This window comes from Hetaerina americana, unplaced genomic scaffold (assembly GCF_022747635.1).
Source record: "Hetaerina americana unplaced genomic scaffold, ioHetAmer1.1.p SCAF_33, whole genome shotgun sequence".
In the NCBI taxonomy this organism is placed as follows: Eukaryota; Metazoa; Arthropoda; class Insecta; order Odonata; family Calopterygidae; genus Hetaerina; species Hetaerina americana.
The window spans coordinates 2,349,275-2,374,347 of record NW_027286908.1 but is presented as its reverse complement, the minus strand read 5'-3'; the positions used below and the strand labels follow the sequence as shown (position 1 = coordinate 2,374,347).

At 36.7% G+C, this 25,073-nt stretch overlaps 1 protein-coding gene across 1 annotated transcript; it reads right to left on the bottom strand.

Moving 5' to 3' along the window:
* Positions 1 to 488: 488 nt before the first annotated feature.
* On the bottom strand, positions 489 to 24,193 carry Nadsyn (NAD synthetase). Its single transcript, XM_071589123.1, has 14 exons — positions 24,005 to 24,193; positions 23,719 to 23,904; positions 23,438 to 23,608; positions 15,604 to 15,688; positions 13,183 to 13,328; positions 11,059 to 11,308; positions 9,934 to 10,190; positions 8,640 to 8,755; positions 6,251 to 6,419; positions 6,006 to 6,141; positions 4,955 to 5,169; positions 2,850 to 3,075; positions 2,505 to 2,681; positions 489 to 673 (listed from the first exon to the last, which is right to left on the bottom strand). Exons 2-14 carry the CDS (start codon positions 23,862 to 23,864, stop codon positions 608 to 610), a joined length of 2,160 nt encoding a protein of 719 aa, XP_071445224.1. The 5' UTR covers positions 23,865 to 23,904; positions 24,005 to 24,193; the 3' UTR covers positions 489 to 607.
* Positions 24,194 to 25,073: the final 880 nt, after the last annotated feature.

Genomic DNA, 25,073 nt, shown 5'->3' with positions numbered 1-25,073 from the left:
TTCACATGGCATCTCATTCAATTAATCAATACCAGGGAACACAGACCATTTAGGTCCCCCCTTAGGAAGCTTTGGAGATACACTTGAGAAATGAGCCCAGGTGACTGCCCGTCGGTAATGATGATTGTGCCCAATCAGCGATAGGGAGGTCAGAGTCCAATTTCAGACAGATAAAAAATCTCCACACATTTTTGAATTAATATTTACTGATATTCAAAGTGAATGTGGAACAAGTGCATGCCGCATTTGAATTTAGAACATGCTCACTTTTCCATAGTTTTGGTGGATGACATATGTGCAGATATTCAATGCACCTAATCAATTTAACCTGATTGTATTCTTAGGATCAGATAATAACTAAAATTTAAAAAATGAGCATATTTTTGTAACCTATTCTCCCATCATTTTGGGAAAATTAGGTTAAATGCAATAATTAAAGCCATAGGATATTTGTTAACATTTTATTTCAATCAAACTCATTATTCCATGATTAAATACATTATGTAACAACTGAAAACACACATGTATACAAAGTCAACAGAAAAATATACAACAAAAATTTCCATGAAGATGTTATTAAAATTTCTCTATGATCCTTTCATATATTTCAAAGGAGTATAGGTTTCCTAAATCCTGGACCTGACATACTTAAGTCATTTTCCTTCCTTAACACCTGAAAAAAGAATATGTTCTAGTTTTTTGACATAGTCAAGGTAATGCTAGAAGGAAAATTCATGTGTGCATGTTTACAACCTTATGAAAAACAAGATTTATTATTTACAAAAATTAGAATGAAAAATCTGGAGCTATCCCAGTGTAACAGTTGAATGCAATTGGCATCTCTATTGATGCTTTTGATGACAGTTAGCTCGCTCATTTGAAGGAAGCCTTTCAGGGGACAATGAGCAAGTTGCTCATCAAAATCAGTAGAGATAGTGAATGTGACTTATGCCACAATGTCAGTATTCTTTTTGGGTACTTAACCCAAGAAGAATTTATTCAAAATCTGATTGGTTTTCCCAGCTAAAGTCTTACAACCGTGGACACCCCATTATCTCCAGCACCAATTCTCCCACAAAACAGATTTTCACATTGGCAGCAAGTCCTTCCCCTCCTTTATTAAACATTCCAACCACTTCCTCAACTTGGCTACAGCCATTAGAAATTTTCAAACTAACCTTCACCACTCCCTCCCTCCTACCTTTTTACTCTTCACTCCTCCCCTAACCTTCTCCCATGGTGAAATAATGGTGAATATATATCAAGTATCCTTTTTATGTGTTTCCGGCATATAAACATTTTTCAGCTGTTTTCACCAAATGACGAAAACATATTCATATGGATGTAGACAAGGGGAAAAGGAATACAAACATTTGTGAAGGATTAGCATGAGTTTAAAGGGGAAGAAAGATGGGTGCAGATTCCAAATAGAAAAATTTCCTTGACCAGGACTTGAACCATGGACCTTCAACTTGACTAGTCGATACTCTACCAACTCAGCTGTTGAGGAAAAGTAAGCATGCACCACTGAAATCTATGGGGTTTTATTCAACCAAGTGGACTGGTTCTATGACCAATAGATAGAGCCGTTTCACCCACTACCAGAAAAATGGATGAATGGCACACATAACAGCCAGAAGAAGAGAATGAACCATATTGGCCAAATACACATACCCTAGGAAAATACTGACAAATGGCGACACAATATATCAATAAATAAAAACATGAGAAAATATTTATATAAACAGAAAACCTAAAAAGGACACTCACAAACGGGTTCACAATGAGTGACCCTGAGGCCAGAGCCATCTTAAGGGTCCAACAAGAAAATACCAATATTGATTCGTTACAGTACGCAAAGATAAAAAATTATGAAGCTACTGAGAGAGGTATGTAACGTCAAATTCATTCATGCAAAAGTATATTGATTGAGTTGTATCTTTTGAAATAATGTATTACCTATAAATAAGAAATCACGGTAAATTGTGCATTAAAATTCACATTTACAGGTCTATTTTTGTAAATGCTGATAAATAATCTAGAAAATTTTCATAGGACACTATTGACAACTCACTTTGATTCCCATTTAGCTCCTTTCATTGTCATTTACAAATATTCAACTAATTTTCCAGGTACAACTCCCATGTGTATATTTGAAATACCATGGACTGCTATGGGCTCAAGTTAAAACTTTGCATTACACGTCAATGGAATAATGAATAAAATTTAATTTTGAATTAATACAAAATAAAATTCACTCAAACTAGTCTGACAGCAGTGTGGATTTCTAGTTCCCTGATCTAATTTAATCTAAATTTATGAAGGTTCCAGATTATCAGTTTTGAGTGAAACAGTGGTGTAACATGCGATGAATTGTCAATACTCAAAAAATTGTACACATGTGCATAAAAATGAAATACTCAAAAGCTGTGATAAAATTATTGACTAAATAGAAATGATTAGAAATTTGACAATACATGCAAGCCAATTATTGTACCACCAACCTGCTGGTCTATTGCACGGAACTGCCAACTCCATTTCACATTGTACAAAAAGGGTCGAAGGTCAAAACGATTATCATCTGGGCTGTATGTTTCTGCATGATATGAAGGAGTTAACACGGTTTGTTTGTGGCGATTAATAGCATAGCACCTATAAAAATGCTTGACTTTCTGTGCAACCTGTGAAGAACAGAAGAAACCTCCATGGATCCATATCCTTGTTTTTCAAGTGGGACAAAAATTTTACAAGATCTCCCAAATTGGGCAGACATCGAGTCTCAGAGATGCCAATGAGAATCAAGGCATAATGGAAAGCGATATCAAAAATCCACGGCGGGCAATGGTTACCTGCTGGGGAGTGCAAGAGTCCCTCCATTCAAAAGCTAATTTGCAGAACATTGAGTATGGGCCACAATGGTTCTGTTTCCGCAGACGCCCAAACCTTCCAAGCTCAGCGTACGTCATCCCCATATCACGCTCGTCAGTTTGTGTGATCGCTCCATCTTTTCCAAGTGGCTCCAGCTCAGCTGTAGGGGGAGCACTGAGGATGTCCACCAGGATGGGCAGCTTGAAACTGAAATAGTTGCACATATTTTGGAAAACTGGAAGGAAGAATATGAATGAGCCCATCAGCTCCATGGAATTGTCAAAATGAAAGGGAAAATTCTTTTTTTTTTACTCAGTAGACTAGCCATAGAAGAAAATGAATGAAAAGGGGACAGTGCTGATGGGAGAGACATAGAGTGATCAATCTGCAAGGAAAAGAAGAAAAGCTAGGAAAGCACCCTACTATCAAGCCTGTAAAATCAGACTTATTTTTTATTAAAAGGACACAATTTGTACAGGAAATGAAAATTAGATTTTGAATGACAGCCAAAATGATATGAGAGACTTTCACATGATCACCTAGGACCCCTGATCTTTCTAATTTTAAAGAGGGCAAATTGACTTAATATGCTTCAGAGATAAACAGAATATGATCAGAGGGTATGGAATTTATGCTTCTTTTGTGCATACTTTAAATTGATTTGTTTGGTCATTATGTTCTGGTCATTCCTTTTGAATAAGATTTTATGACTTCCCAATTCCTGTAGATTCATTTTGGGATTATCTTCTTCTGATTCCTTTGCAATGACTCCTGGAAAGACCCCAAAGAAAGGTTGTGGTATGCTTCCAGCATAGTATAACTTATACTAAAAACTGAACAGTATTTAAAAAGATAGAGCCGTAATTTAAAAAAAATCAGGCTTTTAGTTTTATTTATGGGAGCTCAGACTTCAGGTGTCTTTGTTTTTCACTCATGTACACCCATTGTCTATTTGCACAACTGAGAGGGAGAAGTGAGTGGTCTGATAAAGAAGCAAAGAGCCTGGGAATGATTGGGATGGTTTGGTGGCTAATGCACAGGGTTCCCACCCACCAGGTTAAAACCTGACAATGGCAGGATTTTTCTGAGGTATCATGAACCCTGATTGAGGTACTTCAGGGAGATTACTTCGAGTGAGTATGCTGTCCGTCGGATAAGACATTACAATTGTGTGACCCCTTGGCATCTATGGTTAAAAATAGGCTAATGCAGATGCCAGGGTTCTCTCTACCCTTCCTCCACTCCCTGAACATCCTACCCTTACCAAATTATCCTCCTACCCCTAATGCAAAAAGTTAAGTCAGCTTTCGCTTGACTCCCATAATAACTAATACTAAGAGACTCAGGGCTCTATCTCAAGCAAGTTGGGGTTTGACGTGTTGATCACAACCGAGCTCTTGATCATACACATCTTAAATCACAGGTCGTAAAACTATTTCAATAGACTTCTCCTGAAAATGCAGTTTCAGTTGATTTCTACTTAATGTCCCACTCTGATTAACAGCTTAATTTATTATGAAATTACAACTTTATGCATTCTCTATACCGCAGAGCTCTACTGAACAGAAAGTTAACAGCTGAATATTCTCAGCACATAGTTTTTGGCTGGTGCACATTTATGTAATGTGGAGGAAGAGGGCCAAGAAAAGAGAACAAAGCACATAATGAAAATGCCGCAATTCACAGGTACTTGAAGAAAAGATTCTAGATTAATCAAGCCAAATGTAAAAAATTGCCACATATTTTCCAGCAAAAAAACAGCAAGTTAAAGGTGGTGAAAACAAAAGAAAGAAGGGGTAGATCAAGTGGATCTCACTCTCCATTAAGATGTGATTTAAGCAGAAGGATGAAAGGAAATAATATGAAAAGGCCTGAGAAAAAAAAGATGTATAAACTGAGAGCAACAAATTTCATCTTGAATTATTTTCAACACAAATATACTCTTGCACAGCAAGAAAAACGTTTAATATCTCCAAAAACACTACGATGCTGTAATATATTCAGATAAACAATTTGGAATTACCCAGGGGAAGAGAGGGTAATGCAGGTACCTTCTTAGTTTAAGACAGAAAGTGTTAAAACTTACGCCTTAGCAGCATATTGTAAGAATGATCTCAAATCAGCCTTGGATATGCCACCGATTGGGTTGATATCAGCAGAAGAGCAATCGTATTTTGTCAGATATCCTCGGAGGGACTCATCGACATTAGCTGAACCCAAAACTAGCAACCCTCCTGGACGACCTCGCACCCAGAGCATTAATTGCGCAAAGAGATAAGAAAGCACCATCCGCAACCGAGCCTGCAATGCAAGATCCATCGCATAAGCATTCAGATGTTTCACAATAAAGACAGTCTATATGTAAAGAAAAAAGATCATTAAAGGAGAGTTATTTCAAGATGACACCCAATATGACTACAGTAAAGCCTTGCTAATCCAGACTTGGCTAATCAGGATTCCTCTCCATAATTCAGGCTGAGTCCAGCTATGTACCAAAAGGGAGGCTTATTAATGGGTCAGGAGAGGTGGTCCCGCTGTACTCAGCCAAAAATTACATTTGGCATCAAGTTTCTACAAATATGATTGAAAACTTCAACGGTTTGAAGCTCTACTTTGTGAAAATTCATGGTCTCTGAATAAATAGTACTTTTATTCGGTGATGATTGAAAAAAATTATAACATTTCAATTAATATTCCAATTGTACATTTCCACTTTTGTGATGGAATCCCACCAGGTCCCAGCCTCCACTTTCTAAGATCAAATATTAATGTACGCGTGGGTGACAGGAAGTGCAACCAAACAGAGGGCCATTCTACTCCTCTCAGGGTTTAAGATGTTGGAGGTGATCACAGCAAACTTTGGAAAGAACATAAACAAAGGGAGAGAGAAAATGGAAAATATTTAGGGGAAATAAAATCTAGCATAGCCATCAGCATTTTACAAACGAGTACCTATTTCATCAATTTCTTATTCATCCTTCCGCCTAGAGTAACAGGAAAATTTTTATTTACATAAATAATTACCTGACTTCTCTCAAATCGATATCAGCAAACTAAACAAAAGAAAAATGCATTAGGCCAGAATTAAAATTACCACTGATGGCATTCAAGGGAATTAAAGAGTACTCAATTCTCACCTGAACATTCTGAAGGGCTAGACTTTCCCTTGGGCTGCCATCTTGAGATGCAAATCGTGGGACCAGCCCAGTTGCCATAGTGAAGATGCCCATGACTGCAGTTACAGCAGAGTCAAACCCAATGCTGAGATGATAACTGTTCAGAGCAAAGAGAGAGACAAATCCTCACAATGTGTATGCTTACCACTGGTGTGACAATATATGAGGACATGTGAATAGCTAAGCACATCGAAGTGCACCACTACCTGCCAATTTGCTGAGCAAGGGCGGCAGCTCTCATTTTTGTTTCTGCAGATGAATTCTGGGTGGCCATGTAGCATGTGACAAAGAGGCGACAGCACAAATCCCGAGGTGAAATAGGAGTGAACTCCTGGTCACCAACAACCCTTCTCACATCGTCAAGAACTTGTGGATCTGGAAAATGAGAATGTTATTAGTGTTCAGGATTTGTCATAATGTGAAGCAGAGCCCGTACTGCAATGAGAGGGACAAGTTGACTGATATGTTCCCAGATATTCTTTAAGGAATGATTAGGGTATTGGCACCAAGCATTAATTATTATCATTAGTTCAACTAATAGTTAAGGTATGTTTTTGATGGACACAGACTGAAACCTATTGCAATTCTGAGCCCCATCTAACAAAACACAATCTGATACCCTACACTAAACCGTTCTTCAATTCTGTATACTTTCTACCTCCCTTCATACGTTCCAACTGGCCAATTCTTTTCCTACCCTTACTGTGTTTACCTAGCATCCTCCCCTCTATCCCAGTTTTCATCATTCCTACCCCATATTTCCCAAATGAAATTTTATGGCTTCAGGATTCCTCCCAGAAACCATATCTCCTCCCCCACCATACATGCCTAGCACTTCCTTGCTTGTTTTCCTTTCTCTCCACTTCACATTCTCCATCCTCCTGCACAACGACATATCTCAAAAGCCTTATGACTCATATAAAAAGCACCAGGAAAAGTTTAGGGAAAATAGATTTATTTCAGATATTGCTACAATGCCTCAAAATTCTTCAAATCATTTTCCATGAGCGTTGACACACTTTGGCCAGCGGTTTTTCCACAACTCGAAGGTTCCCTGATAGACAGATTCCAGAAGGTCCTTAAGGGTACACGTGCAAGCTTCTTTGATGGCACTTAAGGTCCCATGGTGGTGTCCTTTGAGGGAGGATTTCACTCTTGGGAATACGAAAGAGTCTGCTCATGCAAAGTTAGGACTGCATGGGGTTTGGGGAATAGCCACGATGCCGTTTTTTGTCAGGTAGTCCGTTACGTTGGAGCCTCAAGAGCTCAGGACCTTCAGGACTAGTTAAGTGCAGATCTTTTGTATCAACAAATTTTCAGAGATACTGGTGTGCACTGCCATCTTATTGGCATTAGCCAATGCGATCTGCAATCAGGGGCACACCTGATTGACGGTCTGAATCCATAACTTCAAGCACACGTCAGGAAAAAATGCTCCGATACTTTTTATACAAACCTTGTATGTCTAGCATTTTGGCCATACAAAACCATGCTCCATTTCAAAGTTTTCACTTATTGCTTCTTAATATCATCACTTCGTGCCTCTCTCATCAACTCCCTCCTTCTTGCTTTCCAAAGACTTATTTAATTGTGAAATAAAGAATAAGAAACCATATTAAAGAAATAGCATCAGCACCTGATAGTGCAAGGAGAAATCAAGAGAAATACTCTTGAAACAGAAGTTAAATGCTACAAGGAAGCAACATATTCTTGGAAATTGCAGCCCAGAGAGTCAGACTCATCTTCTACATCCGTATTAAAGGGTTGATAATTAAAAGGACTGCCAGGGGATGATTAGACTTTGATTGGGAGAATAAACAGCAAATGAGTGCATCTTCAGACGGCACTCAGGGCAACAGCAAGATGGGACCAATAAGGTCGAGTTATTATGATGGAGTAGCTTTTAGAGTGATGATGTTTGGGACAAAAGTCACAAGAGTGGCCCTCAGCTCCACATTCTGTTGCGAATTTTGAACTTGACTGCATTATCAACCTGATTTGCGCAATTCAATAGGCACTCATTTAAACATTATTCTAACATAATTCAGTTTCCGCGAAGAGCTGGTGAAGGGCAACCAACAATGAACAGGTCTTTGCAGCAGCCAAATTATGCTTTTATTGTTAAACAAAGGTCATGTTAAATGCTTCGGGATTATGGTTAAATAAATAATACAGGTATTTCATTGCATTAAATTAGATTTTTCATTCCTCTAAGGTGGTATAGCACTGGGACCTTCCATACCAAGGCTAATTTGAGAATGTCTGATCAATGCTTTTGTCATGCTTAACCAACCATAAACAATTTTACAATGGACTCCAAACTCTCTCACCAGATAGGTCACTGAATTCCTAGTATGCATTATGGTCAACCTCAGAGCATACCAGGGGAGAATTACCTGGCAAGTTGAAGTAAAATAATTTCTCAAGACACTGAAAAATTAATTCCAAAAACCAGCCCATCAATTGTTACCAGATGCGAGCAATACACAAGAAACCTCAAGAATACTGTGCTGACTTGCCTGGTGTACGTTCAACAAAAAAATCTTCTTCCAAATATACTTATGTATTCTCACAGATAAAAAGAATTTTATTTACCTCCTTTCTGAATTGCATCCAAAAGCATTACACACATGGAGTAAACAATACAAGCTGAGCTAGATGAGTCAACTCCACCGCTCAGAGGAAGGAAAAAACCACCTTGACCACTCCTCCTGAAAAAGAAATACAAATATAACAATGCCAAATGAATTCAACTAAATATCCATGATATATATGTATAAGCAAATACCCAGGAATTTTTTGATTCCTCATCACCAGAAGAATCTATGAAAATACATCCATGCACATTTATACACTATCTTATGTTACAGGCGGAATAAAAAGTCACTGTTGGATGAACAGCTATTGCTACAGACATAAGTTATGCATAAAACATAATGAACATATAGAAGATGGCTGAATCTGATTGCTATTTCACCAGGGCCGTACTCCCTCCAGAAATCATATTTTGGTAGATAAAGACATTTAGTTATGTCTTCTTCAGCTAAATATATTTTTATTTTCTGAACTTTTTTACATGCATTTTATGGCATTGTTTGATGTTTATTGAAAGAACCCCTTTGGAAAGAAAAGTAGTGGTAGTATTTAGGGGAGGTGACCGACAGCTGAGGTCATTTGCGCCATAGGGGACGGATAGGAAAGGATGAAGGGTGGAGAGAAATCCGGCGTCAGCATTAGCCTACTCTTTACGAAAGGCGCCAAGGGATCCGCAGCTTAACGCCCCATCCGACGGATGGCGTACTCACTCAAAGTGCCCTCCACAACAAAGCACCTCAAGTAGGGATTGAGATAACTCTGAAAATTATTCAACCCTGCCGCGATTTGAACCCGGGCCCTCTGGGTGGGAAGTCAGTACGTTAGCCCCCGCACCATCTCGATGAAGACATGTTAGTTAGTTAGTTTTAAGTTTTAAGGGTGCGTCGACAGCTACGGTCATTTCACACCACTGTGAATTAATTTAAGAAAATGATGCCTATAAGTACAATTAAATGCATTTTAGATTAAAGGTTTTTAAAAATAAATATGTAATAAATAGATCAATAAAATGTAATAAATAATTAAATAAATAGAAAATAAAAACAGCCTAACAGATACTGTTTGGACCAAATGAAGGCAGATAGAAAGTATTAAAAATTGAAGAACAATTTAACACCATCATCATCATCAATGAAGTGTGGGACAGGGGCTTGCATCTCTTTAGGTAGAGCTGCCGAGTGTAGTTATGATCAGTCTGTGTCCACTCATAGCCTACCTTAAATGGTGGACTAACATAATAATAATGAAAGAATAATATATCCAAATCAAACAAGATTGTTAGCCATTTGCTAACCTAAGGTAATCCCAGAGCCAACAGGCTGGCCCTAGAGCGATTTCTTCTTCTGGAGTGTGGAATTTCCAGGCAACGGAACGGTACACAGGAAGTGACCAGTCTAATGCATCCAGAGATCCTTGGTCATCACATGACATCGTGAAGTCAACATTCACACGGTGGTACGAGGGAGATTTTGATGCTACAACACATCGTGAACGTAGAGAGTTCCGATAAGTGCGGATTTCTTCCAGGTCTATTGTGGCCGTTACTACTTCCTGCATGCAAAAGAGGAAATCAACCAACGAATCAGATAATACTTAAAGAAAAACTAACAAAATGGAATACTACAAAATAGTATCGGCACTCTTGCAAGAATTTATTATGGAATTAGACACATGTAATTCAAAGGTGGCGGTGTATCATTTCATATTAGTTAGGCCACTTTTAAAATACATATGTGTACAGGAACAACAAAATTTTTGGGATCTTCGGGGAAAGCATTATTTGAGGAGTTAAATAAAGACTGAATTTGCTCCAACAATTACTTGTAGATTTCTCAAAAATTTTGAGAATATTGAATTGGATTTGAATATATTGAATTGGATTGAATGACACCAGCCACATTGGCTAGTGACAGCTCAGAGGGCATGGCATAATTGTAAGTTGTATCAATTAAAATGCCTCAAAAGTTTATATACACCTGATGGTTCTTTGTAGAGTTGTAAAAATAAATACTGTGCAAAAATTAAAAGTACTTCAACTCCTGCTTTAAAAAAAAACAGAAAAATGTTGCATGAAAATTCTCCGTTTTAGTCTCATCTTTTTCCATAGGATAGGAAAAGCTATCAGTAGAAAAGAAATGAAAATACCCTGATATGTGATTAATAATCACAAGATAATAATATCAGACATTTGTATGGGCACATTCCATATCATGATTGACCTTATTCTTTAGACATACTGATGATGTGAAGTTATCACATTTATTTCATGACATGGCATTTCTAATCTGAGATCCCTCATTGACAGAAATTTTTGCATTATTCACACCATATGTTTTTCAATTAGTTTTTTCCAAGGTACAGCCTCTTGTTTAGCAATGAATAAATCAAAAAATAGGCATCACAACTGTTGGCAACTTACCACTTGTTTCACAGAGTACTGCGATCCCCGAGAGACTATTCCTCCATTGACTGCAATGCATGAGCAACCGTTGAAGTACACTCTTTGGCCATCGCAACCCCTCAGATTACTAAACAGATAACATCCACCAGACTTCCCAGATGCTGCTGCCACCAGATCCACAGCAACATAAGCCTTACGGAGCTCCATGTACGATCCAGATGAATTAAATATCAATTCAACGCCATCCAGGGCCATGTCAATGTGAGTGCTATAGTAAAATATACACACACAATGCAGCTGTCAAAAGGATCCATTAACCACAATCTCCTAATGCATGCATCTATTTGAAAAACTAGTCAATATGACTTCACTAGGTGGGGTTGGGTGCGTCAGAGTTGCTATCAGAACGGGGTTGAAACCTGATTAAATACGCATTTTACAGAAACATTATTTTGTTTATTTTATTCAATGGCTTAAATAAATTGGTATTCATGCAAAGATAATTTGGCATTCGTGAGCAATAAGAAGACTTGATTTATCCAATTTCATTCCCATCAAAGAAAAATTAGCCTCCCCACTTTTGAGGATTAATGGGTCCCCTCTTCAAGTCTTCTTTGGTATGCATATCCTTTAGACTCTATCCTGAGAAACTCATATTGATGAAATTAGCTCTTAGTTGCCATAGGTTGTTACCTCATGATAAAAATTGTGACCCTAGTTGAAGATGGTATGGCTCTCTGTTTATCATGCATTCATTCATAGTCAACTGAAACATGGAATTGTCATGTGGGGGCACTCATATCATTCCATGCGCCTCTCTAGATCGCAAAAATGGGCAGAGAAAATCATAGGTAAAGTTCCAGGTCATGTGGTTGTACACTTTACTTTGAAAAATTTTAAATTTAAAACTATTCCCTGAATGTATATTTTCCATGCTATTATAATTGTGCAGCAAAACAAAGCCATGTTCAATTTGACAACCAATGCTGATGTACATAGGCACATCACAAGAGGGTGTAATAATTTGAGGATAACTGCTCACAACTTGGCTATGTTTTCTAAGAAGCCTTGTAATGCTGGTGTCAAAGCCCTGAAAATATTAACTAGAAATTTAAGGGAAGAAGAAAATTTGCTGTCATTCAAATCTTAACTTTATCAGCTCCTGTGCGAACATGAATTCTATACTGTGGATGAATTCATGTCTCTCTCTGTTGATAAATAATTTTTATTCTTATGCATGCCATTATTACTGCTTTTTACTATTTTCTTTTTTATTTATGACCATCATTGTATTCAAACTCTAATTGTATTTGTATACGTGTATAGAAAGAAAGAAAACACAGCAATTCCACATTTACACTTTATTCACGTATTTGTATACGTGTCTATCTGGAATATTTGCAAGAAATGTGACATGTTCCATACATGTCTCTAACACTCTTTTAGGAACCAATAAACATAAATCAATCAATCAATAATTGCTGTTAAAATCAGTTATCTTTACCTTAACAGTCCCTTTGACATTACTCATACTTTATCAAAATTTCAAGCCATACTTGATGAAAAATTAAGCAAATATTTCGTTTGAGCAAGTCTACAATAGATATACATATATGGAAGCGCTTTTGGCCTATAAAATCGGAATATATTATTTAAAATATATAGACAACATTCAAACACATCAACTACAAAAACTTTATCGACTTAAAAACATTTAATTTCAAAAGTGCAAAACTACAGTTTAATTTAGATGAGCCAAGAAGTTCAAATGCAAGCAGAGATTTAAAAAAATACTTTTTACTTCTCAAAATTCATACAAAAAACTACTATATTTCACAAATTATAAGAAAAGTTGAAGATTTAGCATACACACTGATATTTTGCAGAGTAATTAAATTCAAACTCCTAGCTCTTAAAGATGATTGTGACAATTTGAGAAAAATGATGAGCCATGACATTTTACATTCACGGCTGAACTTAAAAGATATCTTGTACCATATGCGAGATAACTTTTAAAATGGGTTAATATCATTTAATAACTGCAAAAAAAATAAATCTCCAATGTAATTAAGCAGGTTTTCCAATAAAAAATAGATAGAAATGCCAAGGGAAAAATCACCATTTTAAACAACAAAAACCAACCTTTTTGGGTTCCAAAGCTCTTCACAGATTTCATACCCAATGCAAGTGTCGAGTGTTGCTATAACAGCATCCCCAAATGGAACTACTTTTTGGTTGGTCTCTGCTGATACCATCCTTGGCAGGTAATAGTCTTCTACTTCTCGTTCCTGGAACAGTAATTAAAATTACTTTGGGATTAAAATAAAATCACATGCATCATATTGCACCTGGAACAGTAATTAAAATTACTTTGGGATTAAAATAAAATCACATTAAAATCACATGCATCATATTGCAAATTAAAAGTTCAAGTTTTAGAAATATGCAGGCAATTTTCCAAATTTGACTATCACAATGAGTGGCCCATTTGCTATTGCAGCAGATATGAAGTGTAATATAAGTCTAAAATATTATTAGCAAGTAAATTAAATCAATTTTTATAAAAATATTTGAAACCAATGAGCAGAATTTTGTTTACATTAATGAAGCAATTTCATAATAACTAACTTTTGATTCAAGTCCACATCCACTCCTGGGAAACTTGGTGAATCGATCATACTGTTTTAAAATCTTTGCCAAAGCATAATGTAGTTCAACTGATACCTTCCTGAATCCCTTGGCATTTTCCATGTGAACTTATACCATTTGTGGTATCTAAACCAAGTGTTGGTGATGATTAACCCCTGTCTCGTGCAAAACTCAATTGCTTTCTCCCTACCATCACTCCTCATACCTAAACTATAATATCCCACCTCATCATCATCTCTTTCTTCACCAACCGTCACATTCCAATCCCCCATTATTATCAAGCGTTTCTCTGTAGGAATTCAACCTATTATATACTCTAACTGATCATATACCCTATCGATTTCCTCCTCCATATTATTGTTTGAAAGGAAATTTCTCAATGTGAGAGGATGCCTTGAGAGCTTAACTGGCTAAACACTCGGCTGGATGTAGAGGGATCTGGATTTGAATCCAGGTCAAGGCAAATGAATTTTACAGTTTTTAGAGGCAATTGAGTTTTACAGACACTTTTCCCCCAGTTAAAACAAAATTCAATGCACACGCGCTGCTTCTCTAACACCTTCATTTTCACCAGAACAAGAATTTGTAAAGCAAGCCTGAGTAAGCTCAAATAAGAATCACTGTTGCGAGGAGACTTTAAGTCAAGATAGGACCATGAGCAAGGCAGTGTTCAACTTCTCACAAACACCGCTATATCACGAATGATCTGGTACTTTCCCGGCGAATAATGTTTTCCAAGATTATTCGGGTCTCCCACCGGGTCCACGTTCGTATGGTTGCCGACGATGCCCTGAAGACGATGGACGACTCGGCCATCGAAACGTCGGCAACCATACGAACGTGGACCCGGTGGGAGACCCGAATAATCTTGGAAAACTGCTATATCACCTTGCTGAATGTAATCCATTAAGCAGTTTGCATGTAGAAAGACCAATCTCATCTTGTCTCATAAAGACCTTGAAAATACCCGGCACAACAATATAAATTCACCAGATGATGTCACATGTTGGCGAAACCAAGGTCATGGAAGTGAACAAAAATATGTATTTACTTATGGAATTGCAGTGTTCTTATTTGTTTGTCATTCTAAATACTTAACCAAATTATTACCTATAAATCCAATGCACCATATCAAATATTATGCAAAATGAATGCTCAAAATTTGATCATAATGTCAGCCTGAACTGATATCTTTTAGCTATTATTTTAGTTCTGTAGAAAATGGAATATTAGTGGAAGTAGTAGTACTGTGTTCCACGTAAAAAAATAGGATCGAATTAAAAAACTGTCATGAATATGCAAGTAGATGGAGACCTAGTACCTCTCTCTTGCCCTTACGCTAAAATAAATACATATTTCAGTTTATAGGTCCCAGCCATGATGAAATTACACTTGGCTAGCAGTGCAGAAGTAGATTAAGAAAAAGCACAGCATCCTTTGACTGTGATGCACAAGTCATAATCAGCTGTTCCCAGTTTGCATGCAAATGCATGTGTGGAAAACACAATTCCTATGGGCATCCAAATTAATCTTTTGTTGGCAAAAAATTTCAATGATTGAAAATTTAAGGCAATTTCATTGTTCTAACTACTAATAATTCAATGCATAGGAGTTATATAATCAATGCATCTAAACTGTATATGTGTATGCTAATCAACCCTTAGTCTCAAAGCTCATGATTATTCAGTACACTTTTATGCAAAGAGTGAACTTGGCTATTGTTTAAGAACTTAAATAAAATAAAATTAAAGGATTTGAAAAAAAAGAGATGAGACCAGTGATGGGAGATCTAACAACCAGAATTTCCTCCCAGTGATCTTATTGATGAACTTGAAAAGTTCATCAGTCTTTCTGAAGGATTATTTCCCAGTTACCATCTGTTGCATAGCATATAATGCCTTATGAAATTCATACCTTGGTCCATGCCGTGAACCAACGGGATTCACGGTAATTTCCATCATCACAGAGCATCATTTTTGGACGAATCAAGATAATTTTTCTGCACAATATGCACACATGGAAAAAGAAACATTGAGAGAATATGAAACAAATAATAATGATTAACACATATTAAAAATAATACCTTTCAATATTACTGGTAAAATTTTAAAAGTTATTGTTTAATTCATGGGTCACGGTAGTCCAGGGGATAAAGCATTGGACTACTGACCAGAGGGGCCCGGTTTCGATTCCTGGGTAAGGCAGTCTGGGCACCTGCAGCTCCACCCAAGCTAAAGTGATTTGTGGGGTACCAGATCTTCCTGGGAAACCATAACCGGCACAGGGAAAGGAACTGGCCCCCCTACCCTGATGATTGAATTTCACATGCCGTATAGGGCTTAGTACTGGGTAAACTCTACTATCACCTACCAAACCCACCTTCGGGTTGATTACTGTGTTTATGGTTTATTGTTTAGTTCATTTTATTACTCTTGGCACCATGAACTTAGCAACCAGTCCTCATTCTTGAGGTAGGTTTGACATGTGAGGGTAGGAATCACTTTGTCCTGATAATGAACCCTATTTGGCATACGACATTAGGGTTAGCATAACCAGTTTATTTCAATTTGTTACCTATAGTTTCTCAGAAAGTTATGGTGTCGAGAAAATTCCATTTCATGTCCAGTTGGTGTTTCATAAATTCCAACCAGACTAAAATGCCAAACATCAACAAAAATTGCACTAAATAGAGGCATGATAAAAACCCATACATGCTGTCCTTGGGTATGGCAATGTAACCGATTGATTGAAAATGGTTCAGCATCACTCTGATACCTTAGCAATGGAGCTAAGGAAAATGGTTCCACTCCAAACTGAACATTTTGCTTAATTTTACATATGCCTCTGGTCAGGGACTTGGAATGTTTGGATGATGCTGTGGGAAGGAAAATTAGTGAATATAAAGTGAGAGATAGAAAGAGGAAATATAAATGTTTTATGGCTGTGTGAGGTTAATTGGAAGGATCTGGAGTGTTACAGTAATATATAAAGCAGAGGAGACGAGAGCCAATGAGGGATTGCCATAATATTGAATAAAAAGGTGGGAAGAAACTTAGTCTTCATAGAGCTAGCAACGGATAGAACAGTGGTTCCCAAACCACTATATGGGCACTACCACCCCCCGTGGGGTGGTGCTCTAGTCTACGTGGGTGAAAAGGGGCGAGGGGGCGGCGGGGGGGCGCCAGAGGGTTCTGGCAATGTGACATTTGCGAAGGCTACCAAGCCCGTTTTAAAGCTTCATTTTCAAAGTATACATTTTTCCCACATCTAGAAGTATTTAAACCATGTGTTTACTAACATTTAATGTAGGAACGGTAGACAAGTATTTCCAAGGCTTTCTCGCCCAAGGGAAACTTTTGAAGAGGTTTAATCTTGTTTGGCTTATCATTGGCACAACTTCATGACACAGAGTACTTTGGCAGTGACGCTTGGGGTGATGAAAACGGGTGTGAATCCAGAGAGCAATCATCTCATCTGATAATTATTTTTATTAGATTTGGTGTTTTTACATTAAATATTTTTTACCTAGATAATCATTTTTCAAACAATTCGTTTCCAATGATTTTATCAAGACTGTATTGATAAGTTATTTATCATTAATCGCAAGATATCATTTTAGTTACAGTACTATTATATAATTTCTTCTATCATTTTATGTTGGTGAATTATATTATGAAAATAAATGGCTAGTATATTGTTTATGTTTTCATGCAATGGTAATAAATAGTTGAAATAGAGGACTTTTTCTCTCATACTTGGTATATGTATGGTTGAACTTTCCTTTTGCCGGCTAGATATCAATTAAATAAATTCCCGGTTCAATGATCCAAGTTCTGATTTTGCTGCCATTGTGCATTTCCTTGAAGCATAGGTTTTTTAAAAAAATGGGTGATATTCACAATAATTCTCTGAATAAAGAGAAAACTTTGGATATATTTCGCCTTCACGAGTAAATTTAGAAGTAAACATGCTTCTCCACAAAATTCCTCTTAATAATATATCATCATATGACAAGGTGGCCTTGTTATGGAATAAACTTAAGTTGAACCAACGCACACACAAGTATATGATTCATAACGACAGAATAGGAGCCAATGAAATATTATTTCACCCTCAACTGACTAGATCAGGATTATAAATCGAATGCGAGAGGAGCTTACTTTGCAGCTGAGTGTTTTGTTTCTCTATGAAAGACGGCAAAGATGCATGTGCAGACCTATGGCACAAACTCCCTAGGCACCATTTTCGAATTTGTGCTCGCGTGATAAATGTATCGCATTTGTACACGATATTTACAATATTTGTATCAAAAAAATAAACTGCATTAATATTTTCAGTTTACCCGAAGTGAAACTACTATCATTCAAGAGCAAAATAACATGTAAATAAATCCTTTTATATATCAGGTATGCAGAATAAATACATACATTCAGCCTTGCTTAGAGATGCTTGAAATTGTGCCGCAAGCATGTAAATATTTTGTTTTTTGTGTTTTTCATATGATTTCTATTAATTTTACTTTAAAAAGTAACCACTTTATAATTGAATCCACATCTTATCATTAACTCATACCAGTATTCTATTTAGTTAATATATATTAAATTTAATTTTAACAAAATTCCTTTATTGTAGAAACAGAATGGCAGGAAATGACTCATCAAAGAAGAAATGTTGAGAGTAAAACGTGGATTATCTAAAGTACAGATTTATAGAGTCAATTATAAACAAGCACATGACTATGTACTTGCTATGCGAAAGGATGTTTTAAAATGAGGCGGTGAAACCTTCCAGACTAATTGACCATTTCGGGAAGGCACATCCTAACAAGACAGAAAAGACTAACATTTTTTCAGTCACTTCGTGACGGATAGCTAAATTGTCTTTTTCAAGCATGTTGTGTAATGCTTCAAAACATATCACTGATGGTTTGTGAATCATGAAATATTTCACTAATAATTGCCAAATCTGGAAAGCCACATACAATCGCTGAAGAACTCATCCTACCAGCAGTAAGTGAAGTCCTGAGTACTGTTCTTCACAAGTCACCATATGATACAACAAAACTTATTCCCTTAAGCAATACTTCAGTTCAACGACAAATAGATGAGAAGGCTGAAAATGTGGAAGATATATTGTGCAGCATCCTGAGAACAATACAATTTGCATTCCAGTTGGACGAGTCAACTTTGCAATGTAATAAATCAGTGTTCTGGCTTATTTACGCTTTACTAAAGATTAAACTCTAACTAAAGAGTATTTGATGTTTGCAAGGCAATTAGAAACTGATACTAGAGGGGAGTCAATATTTTGTACCGTAGAGCAGTTATTCAGGGACAAAAAAATCCACTGTCTAAAATACTTGCTGTTGCGATAGATGGTGCTCTGTCAATAACTGGTCGTCACCATGGTTGCATTGCACACTTGAGAAAATATGTGCCAAATGTTTTTACTATTAATTGGGTCATTCACTGGTAACATCTAGGGGCTATAAAACTGAGAGATCATCTTCAGAAGTTCTTAAACATTGCAATTATAGCGGTTAACAAAATTAAAGCCCATGCTCTTAATGATCGACTCTTTCGAGAGTTGCGTGATGAGAACAATGAAGATTTCAAGCGTTTGTTACTACACATGGGGGTTCATTGGCTATCAAAAGGCAATTGTATCAGGCGATTCTATAATCTTTTTGACACTCTTGTGCAGTTTTTTGAGGAGAAAGATGCTTTTCTTAGGGATAACCTTAAAGAGATTAGGAGTGACATTGCATTTTTGTCTGAACTATTTGCAAAGTTCAATGAAATGAATTAGCAATTGCAGGGAAATGATACAGGGAAATGGAGACTCTGTTAATTTCCAAGTTGATTTTAATTTAGCCCAACATAGGTCACCGCGAGCTTAATCACTTCCTTACCTGCTTAAGCTAGAAGAGCAAGCTGGTATGGGTGATGATGATTTGAGTATTTTGTGACCATTTAACCACCTTGCATAAAATTATGAGGTAGCAATTTGAGGATCTTCTCTTGCTGGAAATTCCAGACTGGGTGATACCTGTAAATCCATTGGTAGATATTGAGGAGGTTGGAGTACTAGAGGAAGAATTAATTGGACTACAAAATGACGTTCAATTGAAACCAAAGTTTAAGATAAATTATCAAGAATTTTGGTTATAGAAGGAGGTTTCTGATCATTATTGATGGTGGTTAAAAAACTCCTTGCATTTCCGACTTCATATTTGGTCAAACGTGGTTTTAGTGCAGTCATTCGGCTTATTTCTAAGCAGAGAAACAGACTTCAGATTTGTGAACTCAGTGATTTAAGACTCCTGCTAAGTAACATTAAACCGGATATTCAAAAACTGGTATCAGGTCATCATGCCCATCCATTCCATTCAAAGTTTATTTGAAGGAAATATATAATTAAATTAGGCATAGAATCTCCTTAAATGACTTCTAGACCATGAAAAACTATAATCAATAGTCACCTAATTGTTTAACTAATTTTAAGAAAACATGATCGGCTATTCTATTTTTATGAATTGAAAATGTTCATTTCATAAAATTGCTTACTTTAAGTAACAAAATGACGGGTAAACTTCTAAATAAATCTTTCCTTTCCATTATTCACAACAATAATTAAGGGAAAATGGTTTCAAAATGGAACATTGATGAATTAATCAGAACAAGAAGAAAGGATCATCAACAGACTTTAAAAGCACGATTGGGGGAAGGGAGCTGGGCAATATAGAATCAAAATTGGGACATATGAAAAAAGGAATATTGAAAGTCGAAAATAAAACTATTGGAAAAGGACAGGGTAATCATGGATAAAAGACAAGATGGTTAGAAATTTAAATGAGAGAAGGAAAACACAGAATTAGGTAAAAGAAAAGGCAAAGAGTCTTAAATAAACAGGAAACAAATTGAGCAAAATAAGCATGCTTGAAAGCACGGTGAAAGGATACAGAAAGTTTGCAACGGAACGGTGAAATTGGGACACTATACAGGAAGATTAATACACAGTCTGAACTTCAGAAGGGAAAATCTGTGATAACAATAAAAGATGGGTCAAAACCAGAGAAGATTCCAGAAATGGAAGAAATACATAGAAGAACTGTATGACATCAGACCAGCAAGGTAACACATAAAAGAAGGACATGAAGTAGATGAGGATAGCTTAGGTCCAGGTGATGGAAAGACGGAAAGGGCATTAAAGTAGATGAAATCAAATAAGGTCGTTGGGGTTGACAACTTTCCTGCATTATAAATTAAAGGTTAACGAAAAGGTGGGAGGAAGTTATTATGGAATAATTCATAATATTTATGATAGCGGAATTTGGCCGGCAGACTTTGTCAGATCAGTGTTACTTCCTATTCCAAAAAAGGGTAAGGCATCCATATGTGAGGACCATAGAACATTAAGTTTGATTATACAAGCAGTTAAAGTGGTTCTCAGGATCATTAGTAAGAGGACAGAGAGCAGGGTGAATGATTAGTTAGGGGATGATCAGTTTGGGTTCAGTAAGGGGAGAGGCACACACGATGCCAATCCAGTAATGAGGACACTAATGGAAAGGAAAATAGAAAACAACCAGGATGCATTTGTCTGTTTCATAGATTTTGAAAAGGCACTTATAGAGTGAATTGGATAGAATCAATAAATGTACTGCAGTAAATAGGAGTAGACTGGATGTATAATCAAAACCTGTAAATGTCTCAGCCTGTTTATTTCCAAGTGGGGGAGGGAGAATCCAGATGAGCAGTGTTAAAAAGAGGAGTAAGGTAGGGTTGTCCATTATAGACTGAGAATAAATGTAAATAAAACAATTGTTACGTGGTTTTACAGAAAGAGAAAGGCCAAGTTAAACACAAAAATAAGGGGGCAAAAACTAGATCAGGTGGAAGAATTCACCTATCTCAGAAGTGTGCTGGACCAAAATGGTCAAATTAGTCAGGACATAAGGAGAAGAATTGCATTAGGCAAAGTAGTTTTTACAAGGAGGAGAGAATTGATGACATGGACGATGGGTAAGGATGTTAAGAAAAGGCTTGTTAAAACTTTGATATGGAGGATAGTTATGTATAGTACAGTAACATGGTCGTTCCAGCAGGATGATAGGTGTAGACTGGAGTCTTTTGAAATGTGGGTGTGGAGAAGGATGAAAAAGGTGGAAGTTGGCTGAAAGAAAAACAAATGAGGTGCTGGGTATTGTGGGGGAGGAGAGGGGATTGTTGGGAGAAATCCTAAGAAAACAGAAAAAAAAGGATGCAAAACATACTGATCGGTAGTGGGATGTTGTAGACTGTAATATAGAGGGGAGAATGTTAGGCAAATGAGGAATGGGCAGGAATAGGATAGGGAAATTTGACAGAATGTAGGGAGGAAGTGTACGGAGTTGAAGAGGGATTTTGCTGTAGAGTAGGAGTAGTGTAGGGTTGTGCATATAGCTATCATATTACTAAGAATGATCAGTAATTCATTAATACATACAATGAGGAATGCTACTCAATACAAAGAATAGTTCTTTTGTTTTTATGTTATTAAGCTATGAAATATGATGCAACCACAATTAATAACCTCATCTCTTTGAACTTTTCAGTATTATGTTATCATCAAAGGTTTGTTTAAAGTATAAATCTTTTTGATGGTCCTGACAAATAGATTTTATGCACAAAGTAATATCTTGACACCTTATTGTTTTTCTTATATTCATTTACTTTTTACTTCATTACGCCTTCTAGCTTTCTTTACATGGGCCAAGAAGTGCAATCTCTTTCGTCCTATTTTAAATTGTCTAAACACCTTTTATAGAGGATTCTCCATCTTTCTTGTATCACAGCAGTCAGCATACAGCTACCTCCTTATATCTCCTCCAAATATTATTTTTGCATTCCTAGGACTATTTAATCACATTATATATTTGAATGAGTAAATTTCACATGCTTTAGGGCTTAGTCAAGGTGAGTTTTACCCAATCAAAACCTTTAGCTAAGTTAATTATTGTAGTGAAAAAATGTAATGGTTATAAATGATTGTTTAAGAGTCAAAAGTTATAATTTGAAGCGGTCTGAGCAAATTAAATAATCATATTTGACATTTGTTACCTCTTGCTTGAATTCATAAAGCCACACACAATTACTGGAATAACCCCAAAACACAGTTTCTGCATACCATTTGGCACATAATTCTTTTCAAAGAAATAAGCAAATAAAAAGACTGTCACCACAAAAATCAATTAATGCGTTTGAGCAATAGTGAGGGCTTCAAAAATCATCACCATAAACGCTGTCCTTTTTTTTGTTCATCAACAGACCTAAAAGATACATGCCTTTCCTGTAGTAAATCAATGCCATCAATTCTAGCTTTATTAATTTGGTTTGCAAGGAGGAGCAAGCATAGACTTGTAGAGAGCACTACATGTAATTATATCACACTCACAAATGGACCTGGAGACACAGACGTACATGGGGCCAAAAATGATAATTAACATAAAAGCATCAATAAAATGTATCACTTTGTTCTCTGACACCAGGAAGACTAACAGGATAATCATATACTTGACAATAAATTTACAGAGAAATTTTAATGTTAGATATTTTAAGGAGAATACGAGATACGAACATGCCCTCGAGATTTACGAAAAACAGCAATGATTTCTCCACTTGAAAAATTATCTTGACAGAACATCATTGTGTCTAAATACTCATGAAAGTTTCAATTTTTGATCGGGATCACAGCCAATTTTACTCACCCATCAAAGCAAACAACCCTGCAGTTGTAAGTCACATTTTTGTGCATAACTGGCATACCAACATCAATGATGATGTTGCGACTTAATGGACTAGTGATTATCTCCAGTAGCACCTCCCAAGAGTGTAACAGGGTATCACTTTCATAGAAATGGTCTTCACAGCTATAACCACTGAAATTTAATAAATAGAGTGTAACTGTACAGAACCAGTAACATAGTTTTTCTCTGGCTTTATGAAGAAGGAAAAATTCGTCCCACGATAACATGGAAAGGCGTATTACCATATTTCTAATTCTGGTCCACTCCGGTAAGTAGCTCCAGCTTCTTTTGCTTCTTCAATACTTTGCAGGATTCTACTCAAATTGCCTTCGAAATCCAAGGCCCACTGATTCAAAGTGCACACCGCCAAAGTAACTTTTCGCCGCATTTTTACGCCACGCAGAATGATGAAACTGGCGTAAATTCACCTGTCAAGTTTTCAGGGAGTGTCCTTGGTAAATATTATGGTATTGTAGGTAATTAGAAATCCTACATTACGATAATATAGATTAATATTCTAGCACTCACGTTTGTGTTTTATCTCGGGGCTCCGATTAGAACAAGAATGATACACCCAAAAGATCACTTATCAATGTAAACAAAGAAATACCTGCACTAGCACGCCAGTCGGGGCATGTTACGTTATTATTTATTTGCTTCAAGGTAGTTTCTATGACAACCGGGGAAAAACGGAGCCCTCTCCCCTACCAACCAAGCGAGCATACCAACATGCCGGGAATAACCATGAAAATTATAGCGCTTAAATGTACTCTCGATATCTCAAGATTTGTCACGGCGTAACAAGTAATATGACACTGCTCCAAGACGAATATCCAATGAGATCACCAGATAGCATCTTTAGGTCCCGCAATAATTATGAAAGTCACTGAATCGGTCTAATTTAAACAGGTGGTGACCTTTGATAAAGAGAGTACCTCTAATTGGTTAATTCATATTCGCGGGTCTTATTCACCGCATCTTGTGGAATTATCTCGGTCTCATAGACATTTATTATTTAAAAAACTATATCGAGGGTCAATCTAATTTAGACTCTACTCCAAGTTTTATTATTTTTGGGTTATGTAATTAATTCTCATCCCAAGTTATATGATCTCCTCCAATGGCAGAGTGCAGAAATCGAACCTCAATTTCAGGCCAAGTTTTTGATTATCAACAAATGACTCTTCTAGAAGCGTATTTTAATTCTAGTGAATTGTAGAAATTAATTTTGGGCAATAGTAATTATCGCGTGAATTATGAAAATGCTGTTATTTCATCCCATCTCCAAAAAGCAATTGATTGCTTATTCAATTCGATGTCGTCGCACATAGTAGCAAGTAGCGTTCCCGCAGAAAGTTGTCAATACTCGAGGGAAGAATTATTCATTTAGTACAATGCACTGGCATTATAATACGAGGGATATCCGGAAAGTAACTTAAGTTTAGATCTTGTGTAGCGGTGGGTAGGGCTAGATCCACCGTCCTTTAAACGTCCCTACCCTCAGTACGCATCCTCCTTTGGTTCTTCTGCATTACTTCTCTGCGTAATATTAAAATGTGCGCTGCAATAGAAAATCCCGCGAGTTGTGAAGTGCGAT

Excerpts from the sequence above, each read along its gene's own strand:
- Nadsyn (XM_071589123.1), bottom strand. The coding sequence starts at position 23,864 with ATGCGGCGAAAAGTTACTTTGGCGGTGTGCACTTTGAATCAGTGGGCC. Across the intron at positions 11,309-13,182 it reads GAGCTTTGGAACCCAAAAAG|CACTCACATTGACATGGCCC; the intron begins GTTGGTTTTTGT and ends ATTTTACTATAG. Across the intron at positions 8,756-9,933 it reads TGGCTCTGGGATTACCTTAG|GAGGAGTGGTCAAGGTGGTT; the intron begins GTTAGCAAATGG and ends TTTCTTTTTCAG.